Genomic DNA, 15,801 nt, shown 5'->3' on the forward strand with positions numbered 1-15,801 from the left:
CCAGATATCGTCCCTCCCATTCCCCCATGTGCCCTAGATGTTCAAATCCCATAGGGACTTTTTTCCTATGCTATGGGATTGCCCAGCTGTTACTAGGTATTGTTCCCAATTGTTCCAATTTTAGAATGACAAAATGGGTTTACTCCTGACAGTAAACCCGAAATTGTGTTTCCTAGGCTTATTCCCTAATCCAGATGCAGATAAATATGGGACTCCCTTCCAGAGATGTATAGTAACTAAGTAGAAGTACTTCACTACTGTACTTAAGTACCGAAAGGCGGTATCTGTACTTTCCTAGAGTAGAATTTTTTTCTCCTATTTCCACTTTTACTTCACTACATTTTTTCGATGATTTCAATACTTCTACTCCGATATTTTTTTTTGTGCTGCATAGTTACTCATTACTATTATAAAAATTACCACTGCCAGAACAGTAGATGGCAGGTTTCATGAAGCTCAAAACATGTGTATTATCAGTGCATACGAAAATAAATGCTACTGTATGTATAAATAAAAGCTGCATTTGAAATAATAAAAAACAATATGATTTTCAAACTTTTGACTTCTTTCTTTAATAACTACATAACACAGTACTTGTACTTTCAGTACTTGAGTAGCAATTTTTTTTCAAAACTACTGGTACTTTTACTTTCAGTACTTGAGTAGCAAAATTTTTAAAAAAAAACTACTTGCAATACTTAAGTACAAAAAATGTTGAATATTTTAGTACTTCTACTCAAGTCACTTTTTGATCGAGCACTTCCACTTCTACTCAAGTCACTTTTTGATCGAGCACTTGTACTTTTACTCAAGTATGGGTTTTCGAGTACTTTATACAACTCTGCTCCCTTCCTACATGAAGTTCTCTTGTTGCCAGGAAATTAACTGTCTGCTCCTGGATGCAGAAGTTTCCTTCTAGGTTTCAAAACTGGGTCCATGAAATTAACTCCATCCTTCTATAGAAAAAGGTATTTACGTTAATAGAAGGTGTCCAATCAAGTATAACAAGATTTGGGACATTTCACTGGCTGTTTGGGACACATGTTCCTAAGCCTGGGCTTGGGGAGGGTTGTGCATCTTCTTATAAACCTCTGTACAGTATTTGTAGATCTGCTGCATATCGTTGCCAATGGTTCTCCATTCTAGCTTTATCTGTGTCATCTTCCATAACGATTATTTCTCTGTGTTGCCATATGCTTATGGATTTAACTACTTACCAGTACTGCTAATGTCTTTATTTTGTTTTCTCTACTCTGATTGTATGACTACTATTTTCTCAATAAAACACATTTAAAATGTAAAAAAAAAACAATACCTGGCTAACCTGACATTAAAGTTGAGGTTTAGGCTATAAAACATTCACCTTTTAAATGCTGCTGCCCCAATTGCTCCCTATCGTGCTGCATATAGTTAGGCCCAAAATGCTATGTAAATACCTTTTTACATTATTTTCCTAAATCACATTTACGAAAAGCCATGGCCCCTCTGCTATCACCTAGAGGGGCTGGTCATATGATGGCACAGGAAAATGGGAAAAAAAAAAATTACATTGCATTTTGTGCTAAATTGTATGCAGCGTGGGGGCATTTGGGGTGGTAACATTTAAATGGTGGATGTTATATAACCAGAACTTCTACTTTAAGGTCTTTGTTCAGGCACTTCCTGTTATAGGGTGGCAATTCTTTGTCCATGTCTCCCAACCCTGTTCATGTGTTGTCACCCAGTCGCACTGGCTTCCGATGAAGAAACGCGTCCTTTTTTATTTAACACATAAAAGCTAAGTCTATTGTTTTCCCATTAAGAAAACCATCTCTTTGTTATATATGGTGCTTTAGCAAAAAAAAAAGCAAACTAAAATCTACTTTAATACCTCTGGTCCTAAGAAGGTGTTGCTGGCAAACCTCTAGCAGGCTAGGTATGGTTTACATAAATTCTGTTTCTTCTGTTCATAAATCAATCCATTCTCTTTATATACATCAATCTATCAAGTTTTAAATCCCAACTCCGGTAAAATGTAAAACGATGCCTTTCAGTGGGGTGCACCGGCACAGAAAGGATTAATAGCTCATTTTGGCTAGGGGAGAGGGGAATCGGTTTGAATTATCTAATCCTCTACTCCCTTGGCAGATGGTGCTTCCCCATGCTCCACCGGTGGACTGTCCCTTGGCGTCATCACGCCCAGTTCATGGCTATAGACCCTGCTTTGGTCTTGATGACGTCAGCACCCTATACCGCTGAAATGTATAGGGAGAGAAGATGTTGCAGGGACCGGTTTAGCTGCAGGTTCTTGTTCCCTTATGGCGCTTTTCCACTGCATGGAACCGAACGGTTTGGCTTGCTTTTGTGCTTTTCCACTGCTGGTACCGCATGGTAAGGTGTAGGAACGGTTCGGTACGGCGGCGCTTTTCCACTGCATGGAACCGAACGGTACGGCTCTCAAAAACAGTACCACCTCGATTGTGGTTCCAAGAGGTACCATACCCGGTACCGTATCCCACAATCCTTTGCATGCAGTCACTACTAGCCACTGATTGGTCAGAGAATCCCACCCACCCCGTTGTTATCCCACCCACTTAACTTTAGTACTATTTTAGTGGAAAAGCAAACCATACCGTACCGAACCGTTCCAACACCATACCATGCGGTACCAGCAGTGGAAAAGCAAACCGGGCCAAGCAGGGCCAAGCAGGGCCGAGTAGAGCCGAGCCGGTACTTGCAGTGGAAAAGTGTCATTAGACCAGTGGTTCTCAACTCCGAGCCTCAGGGCCCACTAACAGGCCAAGTTTGCAAGATAACTGAAATACATCACAGGTGACATATTTTGCTGCTCAGTGATTGCAGTATTGTAGTCTGCATCTCCCCAAGGTGATACTTAAAATCTGGCCTGTTAGTGGGTCCTGAGGACCGGAGTTGCGAACCACTGCCTTAGACCAATAAGATCAATTAACCCTTGTAGTGCAGGCACAGCCCCTCTGGAAGGGGACATTTTTTAGTTGCCTGGTGTTGGGCTTTAAGGTAGACAAATATAAAAATAGAAATTGTTGTACCTTGTATTTGTGTTAGCCAATCCGGTTGGTTATAGTGCTCAGAGGAGATGGTCAGAGTGTTGAGAAAGACCAAGATTATAACCAACCAGTAAAAGGAAACAGATTTCACCGCGGCCCGGCACCTTCTTCTGTTGAACCGATTCCATCGACGCCAGCGCCGACTACAGAGAGATCATCATAGAATTATTCAAATATACAGTAAGAAATATGTATTAAACTTCAAGCACTGAAAGTTAAGTATGATATAGGCCCCTTTATCAAGAAACAACTACAGACATAAATAGTGTATATAATGTTTACATCAGGGCTGCTGTTAGAAATCCCAGGGCCCCCATGCAGCCTACCTGACAGGGCCTCCCCAAATATCAAACCAGTATTTTCACTAAAAATACAGCAGTTGAAAACTGGCTGGAGGGTGAGGAGGAGAAGTCGGCTTTCAACCAATACAGAGAGAGCCATACAGGGGATCGGTTTCAGTAATTGACCTCCCACCAGGCTGATCATTATCCCTACCCACATTTGATTCCCTCTGTTGCCTGGGCCCCCCTGCTTGCCCAGGCCCCGTACAAGAGAACCAATGGTAACCCCTTATCAGCGGCCCTGGTTTACATACCTGAATTTAGACTTGGATAATGACTGACTAAAAAGAAAAAAAAAACATAAATATGAGATACAGCAAAGCTTTCCCAGCTAGACAAGTTCACATAATATGACATCATCACTACAAGGTCTAATGACATTTAAAGTAAATTCCAGCCAGTTTTGGAGGTAGAAGCTCTGTCAATAAGTTATCTGTGTCCCCAACAGGGTGGATTTCTTATCATTTCACTGTGTAGTCATCGAAATATGCAATATGGGGGTTCTTTTCAAATGAAACATGACAATATTTTTATTAGTGTGGAAAAACATAAAAAATACATGTATTTATTATTGCACATCCCATTGGTGACATTTCTCCTTCCTTCATTTTTGGTCACTAAGATAGGAAGTGTGGGAAAATTCCCCTAATATAACGAAGACTGCAACAAAAACTCAGCATTCCAACCTTACCTACTCAACCCAATAATAAAAAAAAAAACACTCTGGCTAGAATTCTTCTTTAGAAAGGTTTCTTTTAAAGCAAAACTCTAGTTGGAGTAACGATTGCTTTCATAGCATCAGGTTTTGCACATACACTATATTGTCAAAAGTACTGGGATGCCTCCCTTACACACACATGAAATTTAATAGCATCCCAGTCTTATGCTGGCCATACACTATACGTAAAATCGTTCAAACTCATTTTCGAAAAACAAACACTCGGCCGTGAGAGCAGACGATCGTGCCATCATGTAATGACCGAATTTTGATCGATAAATCGTTCAGTGGACATAAATGAATCCGTTTTTTTTTTTGTCACATACGACTAGTGACAGTTCGGGTGAGAAATACATTAACCTTTCAATTTATCGTTCGTTCTGCAGAATTTTCCAAACCGTCCCATCGATTTCTCAGCTCTGAATAGTTAAAAAACGATTTTCTATTTGTGCCCATTTACTGGACGAAAAATGAACGAACGGACCAAATGACAGATTGTCGAACGATTTTTCGGCTAGTGTAGGGCCAGCAGAAGTCTGTAGGGTTCAATATTGAGTTGGCCCACCTTTTGCAGCTATACCCGCTTCGACTCGGGGAGGCTGTCCACAAGGTTTAAGAGTGTGTCTATGGGAATGCTTGACCATTCTATCAGAAGTGCATTTGGGAGGTCAGGCACTGATGTAGACAAGAAGGCCTGGCTCGCAGTCTCCATTCTAATTCATCCCAAAGATGTTCTATTGGGTTGAGGTCAGGAACAGTCAAGTTCCTTCACCCCAAACTTGCTCATCTATGTTTTTATGGACCTTGCTTTGTGCACTGGTCCAAATCATTTGGTGGAGGGGGGATTATTGTGCGGGGCTGTTTTTCAGGGGTTGGGCTTGGCCCCTTAGTTCCAGTGAAGGGAACTCTTAAGGCATCAGAACACCAAGACATTTTGGACAATTTCATGCTTCCAACTTTATGGGAACAGTTTGGGGATGGCCCTTTCCTGTTCCAACATGACTGCACACCAGTGCACAAAGCAAAGTCCATAAAGACATGGATGAGCAAGTTTGGAGTGGAGGAACTTGACTGGCCGGCACAGAGTCCTGACCTCAAACTGATAGAACACCTTTGGGATAAATTAGAGTGGACACTACAAGCCAGGCCTTCTCGTCCAATCAGTGACTGACCTCACAAATGCGCTTCTGGAAGAATGGTCAAACATTCCCACGCTCCTAAAACTTGTGGACAGCCTTCCCAGAAGAGAGGAAGCTGTTATAGCTGCAAAGGATGGGCCAACTCAATATTGAACCATTTGGACTAAGACTGGGATTCCATTAAAATCCATGCACGTGTAATAGTAGGTGTCCCAATAATTTTGACGATTTAGTGTGTGTGTGTGTGTGGATATATACACTATCTCACAAAAGTGAGTACGCCCCTCACATTTTTGTAAATATTTTATGATATCTTTTAATGTGACAACACTAAAGAAATGACACTTTGCTACAATGTAAAGTAATGAGTGTAAAGTTAGGGCTCTTTCACACGAAGCGGACCGAATTGCGATCCGCTCCGGCACTGTTTTTTTTTTTTTTCACGGAGCGGATGACACTTGTGTCATCCGCTCCGTATGTCTGCATATCATCGCATCCGTTTGCGGATGATATACAGACATAATGTAAGTCTATGGGCATTGCGGATGTCAGCAGATGACACCGCTGACATCCGATTTTGCTTCCCTTCCGTTTTTTGAACGGAGGAAAAATAGGGTTCTGTTCCGTTCCAAAAAACGAAACAAAACTGAAAGGAAGAAAATCGGATGTCAGCGGATGGTATTCCGCAGACACCCGCAGTGCCATTCACTTACATTATGTCCGTAAATCATCCGGAAAAAAATAGGATGATTTGCAGACATACGGAGCGTCCGTGTGAAAGGGCCCTTAGAGTTCATTAAAGTTCATGTGCATATAAAAGGCAGGCGTCCGTATACTTTTGACAATATAGTGTACTTTTTTCAGTTTCAAGCTGGATGGAGCTTGTCTTGTGTGTAATGATCTATATGTTTTTTAGAAGCCATAGAAGCAAGACATTGGGATTGATTTACTAAAACTGAAGAGTGTAAAATCTGGTGCTAACTTCAGCTTCTTAAATTAGGATTTGACAAAAAAAATCTAGAAGCTGATTGGTTTCTATGCAGAGCTGTAGCAGATTTTGCACGCTCCAGTTTTAGTAAATCAACCCCATTGTTTGAGAAATGCTTAAGCCTTGGTTCACATATATGCTAATCAGATGCATTTTTAACCGTATCTTATTCGCATACTATGTTAATCAGACCGTCTTTAATGGGAGCCAGTTCACACATGTCTGGGGCGGCCACGACCCGTTTCTGAAAAGGGTCCTGTGCAATTTTGAGTCTGGTTTAGGTACGAATTCAAGTAAAAATCTGCACCTGAATTGCACCTGAAACGGTGAACAAAACCGCACTGGACTCGGGACTGCAAACTGCAGCTGGACATGTGTGAACCTAGCCTAAGTGTATATAAATCTATAATAACAAACTCATTCTATTCGCTCCCTTTGGTCTGTTAAATATACAATTCATAGCCTTCTGTTATTTTTGTTTGATAAGTGCAATCAACATATCAGGCTATGTGCACATGAGGCCGGCTGTCAACATAGGCTATGTGTATATGAGGCCTTAAAGTGTTTCCTAAACCTCTATTGTACCATAGCTTCCATGAATAAAAAGTGATCTATGAGTGGAGGAGATGTACCTTCCATTCATCTGCCTGTCATCCAATCATAGATAGCTTTTCATTGATGGAAGCTAATATTGATATTATTACAGGACTTATACAGTGCCAACAGTTTGCTCAGTGCTTTACAAAATGAAGGCAGACCGTACAGTTACGATACAAGTTGGTACAAGAGGAATGAGAGGGTCCTGCTCGTTAGAGCTGACAATCTAAGAGGGAGGGTCAAGTGATATAAAAGGTAATAATTGTGGGGTATGAGCTGATGGAGAAAGTAAAAACAGTGTTTTAGTTAGAAGCAGGACAGGCTTCATTAAGGATAAGGGGTTTCAGGGATCATCTAAAGATGGATAGATTAGGAGATAGTCAGACAGATTGGGGTAGGGGGTTCCAAAGCTCAGGTGAAGTCCTGGAGGCAGGCATGGGAGGAAGTGACATGGGAGCTAGAGAGCAGGAGGTTTTCGGAGGACCAAAGAGAGCGGTTTGGATGATATTTTGAGACCAGGGTAGCGATGAAGTTGTGGAAGTTGTGGAAGGCCTTTGATAACATCACCGATGATGAAACGCGTCAGACACGCCCACGTCGACGCAAGCACGCACACACCGAGGCCATTTTGTTTGTTTACATGCTTATATTCATCTACAGACATGTGAGTAGTTTGTGCTGTTTTATCAATATACATCCCTTACGTACTATACCATTTGGAATCTTTTCTTCCTCTGAGGTCTACCTTAGGCTTACCCTGACCAGTGGGGGCTCTCCTTGGAGATTATCTCTATATGTGTATTGGACAAGACTGAGGAACACCATTTTTACATATATGGATTGCAGATGATGGCTGTTTAATAACACACAGGCTTTTTGACCACTCATTTATTTGGTGGGTCCACATCTTCCGGTAAGAGCACATCCATTTTTGGCACAGCGGTGGAATTAGGTCTCATCCTTGGCAGCTGGGATCTTTCCTTTATATTCAAACTACCGTTTGTGGCACTAAGGGACTTATTAACATCATTACTCCTATTGGTCTCACATTCCTTTAACTTTGAATGGATTGTCCATACACATATGGCTCTTTTGAATGCTTAATGGCTTATGTCTCATTTTGTTTATATCTGTTAAGACATATTGTTTCTAGATCTACAGGCAACGATCTTTGTTCTAGATCTGCTCAATGTTTTGGTGCTGCACTTTATCTATTTATTTGTAAGTTGTTGTTACTTTAAATATTATTTGTTGGGTGAGCGAAAGCCAGTGGAGAGATTGGCAGAGAGGAGTACAGCTTCTATGAATGAAGGAGAGGAGAAAGGGAGGGCATAGTTGGCACTCTTGATGGGTCACAGGTTCAGTGCTGGTATTAACCCTCGCAGCACTGGAAGATTATAGCTGCAGGGTATGGGAGGGGGGCAGAAAACTTAAGATTTCCATTATGACAGCCATCACCAGCACAAAGGACATTCCGTATAAAAATTTAGGTAACGTCTCTTGTGCTGATTTTTTTTTCCGTTTACCCAAACTTAACTTCATTAAGCATTTGGCACATACAGTACATCTAAGAAGTAAATAAGGTACCAAGATCAATACGACAATTTCTGAATTATTATAAATTCCTAACATGCAGATAATGACTTGGTCAGATGACTGGAAACAGGTGATGTTCAAATGAGTCTCTTTATCACAGAATGCTGCATTGACAAATATGTTTGTTACCATAAAGCATATTTAGGTATACAGCAGATGCCCCTCCACATGCCCATCTGGCTTATCCTGGAGGATCGCATTGGAAAATCTGTTTAATGGCTTTTGCTTGCAAGATCAATTAGTCAGTGTCTGTTGCAGTGTAAAGGTCTTGACTTTCAAGCACTGAAATTTAAAGGATATGTTGGAGTCATAGGCCCTAATCTGGTAATCAGGAGTAGATCAGGGATGATACCATACCTGTTTTCTGAATCATTTTGAGAGATTGTAACGTATATCACACAAACAGCTGATTGCCAAAATACAGTGAACATAGGCAGGGAAAGAATATTGCACAAGTGACTCTTATGGCGCTTTTCCACTGCATGTAACCGAACAGTTCGGCTCGCTTTTGTGCTTTTCCACTGCTGGTACCGCATGGTATGGTGTAGGAACGGTTCGGTACGGTACGGTACGGTACGGCTGCGCTTTTCCACTGCATGGAACCGAACGGTACGGCTCTCTAAAACAGTACCACCTCGATTGTGGATCCAAGAGGTACGATACCGGTACCATATCCCAGAATCCTTTGCATGCAGTCACTACTAGCCACTGATTGGTCAGAGAATCGTTGTTATCCCACCCACTTAACTTTAGTACTACTTTAGTGGAAAAGCAAACCATACCAAACCGTACCGAACCGTTCCAACACCGTACCATGCGGTACCAGCAGTGGAAAAGCAAACCGGGCCAAGCAGGGCCCAGTAGAGCCGAGATGGTACTTGCAGTGGAAAAGTGCCAATAGAGGTGTGTATTTTTAAAAAGAGAAATGCTGTTTAAATGTCTTAACATTTGCACCACTGTCACAAATATTGTGTCTTATATGTGTATTTCATATGATTGTCAGCTTTATCTAGTGGCCTTAATTTGGCATTTACCTGATTGTGGTATTTCAGGAAAATACCGCATTATGGCCACTAGAATGCACTGACCATCATAGGAAATACACATGTAGCACCCTCCTAGATAAGTGCTAGGAAGGAGAGTAGTTTGCTCTGCCTGCTTAACAGGAGAGTAGCAGGTAAAATATAGCCTGCTCCATCTGCTTAACAGGAGAGCCTGATCAATAGTTATGCTTGTTGCATGTGTCTGTGTGTGATTCATCTGGGCTGAGGAAGTGTCCCCACTGTATCCAATAAAAAAAGCACAGAAAAGCACTCTAAGTGCAGATTGATTTATTAGAGAATTTAAAACAAATGTAGCAACTCACAAGAGCCAAGGGATGAAGAGGCTAATGTCACAATAAAGTTTATGCTCCTCTTCTTGTTGCCGTCCATCCACATGCAATAAAACATCCGAGATGAACCATCCATCACAGGAAAAGGGAAGCCGGCTACCACCTGTGATATCCGGGTCCCGGGCAGAGCTGTAGTGCGGAAGTGGAGATGGAATGAAGTCTGCGGCATCACCAGGAAGCTTCTGAGGGCATGACGCGTTTCTGAGCATGCGCCAAGTCCGGAACGGACATGCGTGCTCTTTCATCAGGTTTCATCAGACCTGATGAAAGAGCGCGCATGTCCGTTCAGGACTTGGCGCATGCTCAGAAACGCATCGTGCACTCAGCAGCTTCCTTGTGACGCCGCAGACTTCATTCCATCTCCACTTCCGCACTACAGCTCTGCCCAGGACCCGGATATCACAGGAGGCAGCCGGCTTCCTTCTTCCTATGACAGATGGTTCACCTCGGATGTTTTATTGCATGTGGATGGACGGCACCACCAAGAGGAGCATCAACTTTATTGTGACATTAGCCTCTTCATCCCTTGGCTCTTGTGAGTTGCTAATTTTTTTTTTTTTAAATACCCTAATAAATGAATCTGCACTTAGAGTGCTTTTCTGTGCTTTTTGTAACCTTTCCAGAGTTTTCCTCACTCCTGAGAAGAGCTTCTTGGTGCAGTTGTATCTCCGATCCAAATTTGACTTTTTTTTATATGAACTTTCCATATTAATTTTATTTTGGACTGATTCCTCCCCCCCCCCTTTTTCTTTAACATTAGTCATTATCCTATGTTGAATGAACTTTAGCACTTATATGTATGTGTTTTTTATGTCTCCACTGTATCCAAAAGGGGAGCCTGTTGGACCGTGGAGGAAACCCAGCCAGTGACACACAGGCTTTTGTAACTGTCCCAGTGGGTTGGCACAAACCGTGGAGCACCCTGGGATAGGTTATAAAAGCCAAGGGCACATTGGTGACAGGGTGCCTTTGGGCGGGAAGCCAGGTCCCAAGAGGAGGGTGACGGCTGTCTCTCCTCCTGTCTGTATGGAAGGTGGTCACAGGTGGTCGGCCTAGTGGACCAGAAGTGTGGTGCTGAGTCAGGAGGTCCAGTGGATTCTGATAAGCAGAGTTGAAGGCAGAGCAACCTTGGGAAAAACAGTGTCCGTGAGTACCGGGAAGCTTGCCGGGGGTCTGCCCAGGAAGAGGACCATTACATTGGAGAGTCAGTGGACAGGGGCTAGCATGCACAGCAAGTGAGAAAGGGGGTGCCAAGTTAGGACCCTGAAGAGAAACGAAATCAGGATCATATCATCTTCACTTCAGTGGCAAAATGAAGCAGCGGCCTTGCCGCACACTACAGCCAGTTGTCCTCCGAATTTGTGCATAGTTCATAGCTGGAGTATCCCACTCATCCCTTCTCCCATCCCAGTTCTAAATAAAACACAAAAAACAAATCCCCTGCACTGTTCATTGTCTGAGCTAAGCATCTGAAGTGATATGCTTCTAAAGATGGGTAACCCAGGGGAATCCAAGAAGTGTAATTCTCTGCAGCTCTCTAGGGGGCAGTTCTACACACATAACGGGATTATTTGTAATAGCTGTGCAGATGCTAAGACATTCACTCAGTGAATCTTTTACAACCCTAGAAATTCCAATGGAACTTTCCAAACTTACCACACACTGCCGCAACACCCAGCGCCTTCTCCTTCTGCACCAGCAGTTTCAGTATTTACTGATTCTGTCTCACTCGTTGGCATGCTTGCTGTACAAGAGAAAAAAAAATACCACTTTATTTTTAGTTTTTTTAGTAGGATGCATTTAATTCATTCATCCTGCAAATTGCATCTGTGACAATGCACACAGGAGTACCATTCAAGGTGGCTGTAGCATTTCATTTTGTTGTGCTGTCATTGTCAAGGTAAACCTATGATCTTTTTTCTAGGCATTCGAAGATTTTGCTTTCCAGTGCTTAAACAAGTTGTTTTCTACAAATCCTTTTTGCAATCTCCACAAAGATTTGTTCCAGCCAAGCAACTATTTTTTTCATACAGGTGGAAGGAATCATCCAGATGCATTTTATGTCTTTCTTGGCACTCTAAGCTCCACCCGCCTACGGTGCCATGGCAAAAATCTCACTTTACTTGATACATATACATATACATATATAGCGTCCCTTAGAAACACAGAAAACCAGTGGGTGCTTCAGCCCATGAGTGTCCAACCACATGAAATATCTGTTTAAATAAATGACAACACAAGAAATAAAGCATGGAGCCATATACCTCAAAGACAGCTGATCTAATACATATATCTGATAAGAGCGATCTACATGAAAAGATGAGGATGATGATCATCGGGTGGATGATCCTGGGAGGTTGCTCTAACTGTGACTTGTGACCTCTGACTACCCAGCTGTCATGAGTCTAATACCCACCTAGATTTACCTGGTGCAATATCCACCATCTGCTGTCAGCAGATGCAAGTAAACCTCAGTTCACCTCCATAGTAAATGAGACATCTCTATACTGGCCAAATGGACCATCAGTCTACTTCCCCTCCCCCACTTTTTTAACATTTCTTTATTTGCCTTATTTATTTCAAATCATTTTTCTCAGTGGCAATGAACGGTACACAGTTAAATTGCCCTGTTCCCTAATGTGCATTCAGCAAGCACTAATGTTGGGCTGTACCGAAAGCAATGTAAAAGTGGACATAACTTTATTATTTATTAGTATTTATTAAAGCGGTAGTATATTCATTTTTGTGACTTTTGTGACTTAAAGCAGAGTTCCACCCTGGGAATAAAATTTTTTTTAAAAATACCCCCGGGACAGTCAGGGCTAGTACATTCCACAATGGCTAGCCTCTGATCTGTCCCGGGTTGCACTTACCTTTTAGGAGAAATACTTACCTTGAAAAAGTATTGTCCAGCGCTGCCATCTCAGGTGTGGGCAGCTTGAAGCCAGAGCGATCCTTTTCCGTCTTCTTCAGGCCCACAATGCACTGCACCGGCCCCGACGTCACTTCCCGTGCGCGCGCGTCATCCCTCCACAGCTTCTGGGCATGCCCAGAAGCTGTTTAGAAGGGAATGACGCGCGCGCGCCGGAACTGACGTCCGGGCCGGTGCAGGCGCAATGATTCCTGGGAGCGATGACGTTCAGCTCCCAGGAATCATTGCAAATCCAGGAAGTGACGACAGGCCGTGGCCACAGAGGGAGGAAGAAGGAAGTAAGGTAAGTATATTTACTTCTTTACGAGGTAAGTAAAAAAAAAAAAAAAAAAATGCGATTATCCATTTGTTTTTCAGGGGACCCGGAGCGAGAAGATGGAGGTAAGTATAAATTAAGGGTGGAACTCCACTTTAAGCCTTATTATAGGCTTACCTGTAGGTACCTGCACAGTTTAGGAGATATTTGCCCTGCATGCAGCCGCTGATGCTAGCGACGCATGCGCTCTGAAGGTGCGGCGGACGTTCAGAGTTCCATGCCGGGCACTTGCCGGAAAATGACTCCCACGCCCATGCGCAGGAGTGACGTCATCGCGGCTCCAGCCACTCACAGCGCCAGAGCTGCCAAACCCGGAAGAGACGCCGAGGGAGCATGTCAGCTCCCACAGCGGTGTCGGGGGTTCATTTTAAGGTAAGTATTTCATAATGAGCTTGCAGGTTTTTTTTTGTTTTTTTTTAGGATACAACCGCTTTAACGTACATACTGTAGATCATTCAGATTTCACATGTTGGTAGAATAACTCTTCCTCTTTATATAAATCTTCTTTTTCACTGCAGGTAAATAATGGAATCCAAGCAGAAGCAACATGCCATCATTGAGTTCTTGATGAAGGCGGAACGCAGGCTGTCCATGTCCACAGTAGGGTAGAGAATGTATATGGAGATGACACCATTCACAAGACATTGCTCTTGTCAATGGTGTCATGTCTCTAAACATTCTGTAGCTTTCGGTGGATGTGGACAGCCTGCATCCTTTTTTGTCAAGAACTCAACAACAGCACATTGCTTCTGCTTGGAATCCATTATTTACCTGCAATGAAAAAGAAGAAGAGTTACTCTGCCAGCATGTGAAATTTGAACAACCTATGTAAGTTAATAAAAAAAAGATGCCCACTATTGGATTGCCTACAGTACATTCCTTGCATAAGAACCTTTGATCACCACAGAGGTGAACAGAGGTTTTCTTGTAACCTCTGGCAGTCACTGATAGTTGTCAAAGTAGAATGAAGCTCAAGCTTAAAGTGGTTTTTAAAGGCAGAAGGTTTTTTACTTTCATGCATTCTATGCTTGAAGGTAAAGCATAGAATGCATGAAGGTACCTTCATGCATTCTATGCTTGAAGGTAAAAAAACCTGCATGCAGCTTCCCCCCAAACCCCCTCCCCACCCAATACTTACTTGAGCCTGATCTTGATCCAGTGATGTGCACGAGAGCCCCTGCTCTCCCAGCTTACTGGCTCCTCATTGGCTGAGACATAGCAGCAGGAGCCATTGTCTGCTGGCTCTGTCAATCACAGCCAACAAGGCGGGAGCAGGGGCGGGGATGAGCCCCGTTTTGCATGTCTTATGGACAGAGTGGGGCTCGGGAGCTAGCACGCATGAGCATGAGTGGCTTGCTATAGGGCACTTGGTGTGGGGGTGGAAAGCCCAGATCGCTGACAGGAGATCCGAGAAGAGGAGGATCAGGGCTGCTCTGTGCAAAACCTTTGCACAGGACAGGTAAGTATAACATGTTTGTTATTTAAAAAAAATAAAAATTGTACCTTTAACATGACTTTAATATCTGTGTACATAATGCTATGTTACGCTACATACCTTAATCACTTGGAGTATAGACATGTTATTAATTATGAGTCTTTACAATGAACATATCTTAAAGGAAATCTCTGTATTGAGAAATATGGAGGCTATCAATGCAGTCTTCTGAAAATGTTAGTTGCCTGGCTGTCATACTACTTCAATAGCTACACATTTATGCAGATCAGTAGGCTTTGCAGTGACTTTACTTGCTGCATGCTTTTTCTTTATCAGCGACTCAGAAAGCATTTACACCTAAACTCCAACTCTTTTTTTAAACTGACTGCCCAGCATACATAAAAACAAATGCAGCTCTCGCAATATTCTCCGTGTCCCCACAAATAGATCAGCATGGCAGGTCAGGCAACTAGCATTTCCAGTAGTAGGTCACCAAAAGCAGCATGTTTTTTTCTTTATGAATTCTCTGAATAAAGTCAGCATTCTGTCTTCTGTTTAAGGACACAGCACACCACACAGCACAGCACAGCAAACACACAGCAGTTCAGGTATTTATGGATCTGTAATGCATCACCATTGTAAAAAATTAATGTATACTATACACCATAAAGAATTTACATGCCCATATAAATGCACAAAGTGACACAACTGTAAAAAGAAAACAGATGGAGTCATTTATAATTAAACTCAGATCTGTAATTATCATGTAAAACAAAGGTAGCCAGAAAGACTACATAGACTGGTTATGGGGATAAAGGGCAGCCCAACTGATAGATAGATAGATAGATAGATAGATAGATAGATAGATAGATAGATAGATAGATAGATAGATAGATAGATAGATAGATAGATAGATAGATAGATAGATAGATAGATAGATAGATAGATAGATAGATAGATAGATAGACTAATACAATTGATCAATGGTTAGTGTTCCTCCAGAGGTCCCTATTCGCTCCTTGAGGTGTGGCTGATTAACCCCCTCCAATTATCTTTTTATATCATTGTAAAGGTGGCATTCTGATCACCACTGTAAGGGGGCATTCTTCCCACTGACCAGCTATGTAAGGAGCATTCTTCCCACAGACCACTAATGTAAGGGTGCATTTTTCCCACAGACCACCAATGTAAGGGGCATTCTTCCCACTGACCACCAATGTAAGGAGACATTCTTCCCACTGACCACCAATGTAAGATGCATTCTTCCCACTGACCACTAAT

At 42.4% G+C, this 15,801-nt stretch overlaps 1 protein-coding gene across 17 annotated transcripts in view; it reads right to left on the reverse strand.

The window, feature by feature from the left end:
- CACNA1D (calcium voltage-gated channel subunit alpha1 D) overlaps positions 1–15,801 on the reverse strand; it is a 537,366-nt gene that overhangs the window by 200,830 nt on the left and 320,735 nt on the right. For all 17 annotated transcript variants that reach the window (XR_014225629.1, XM_082266515.1, XM_082266513.1 and 14 more), the window contains exons 10-12: positions 11,494–11,581; positions 3,661–3,687; positions 3,048–3,208 (exon numbers count right to left, since the gene is read on the reverse strand). Coding sequence is in view for 16 of the 17 variants with exons in the window: in XM_082266515.1 (XP_082122641.1) it covers positions 3,048–3,208; positions 3,661–3,687; positions 11,494–11,581 (276 nt within the window). In the remaining variant the exon portion in view is untranslated. The remainder of the gene's footprint in view (positions 1–3,047; positions 3,209–3,660; positions 3,688–11,493; positions 11,582–15,801) is intronic.

Source organism: Pelophylax lessonae, assembly GCF_965119305.1.
Source record: "Pelophylax lessonae genome assembly, chromosome: 8".
Taxonomy (NCBI): Eukaryota; Metazoa; Chordata; class Amphibia; order Anura; family Ranidae; genus Pelophylax; species Pelophylax lessonae.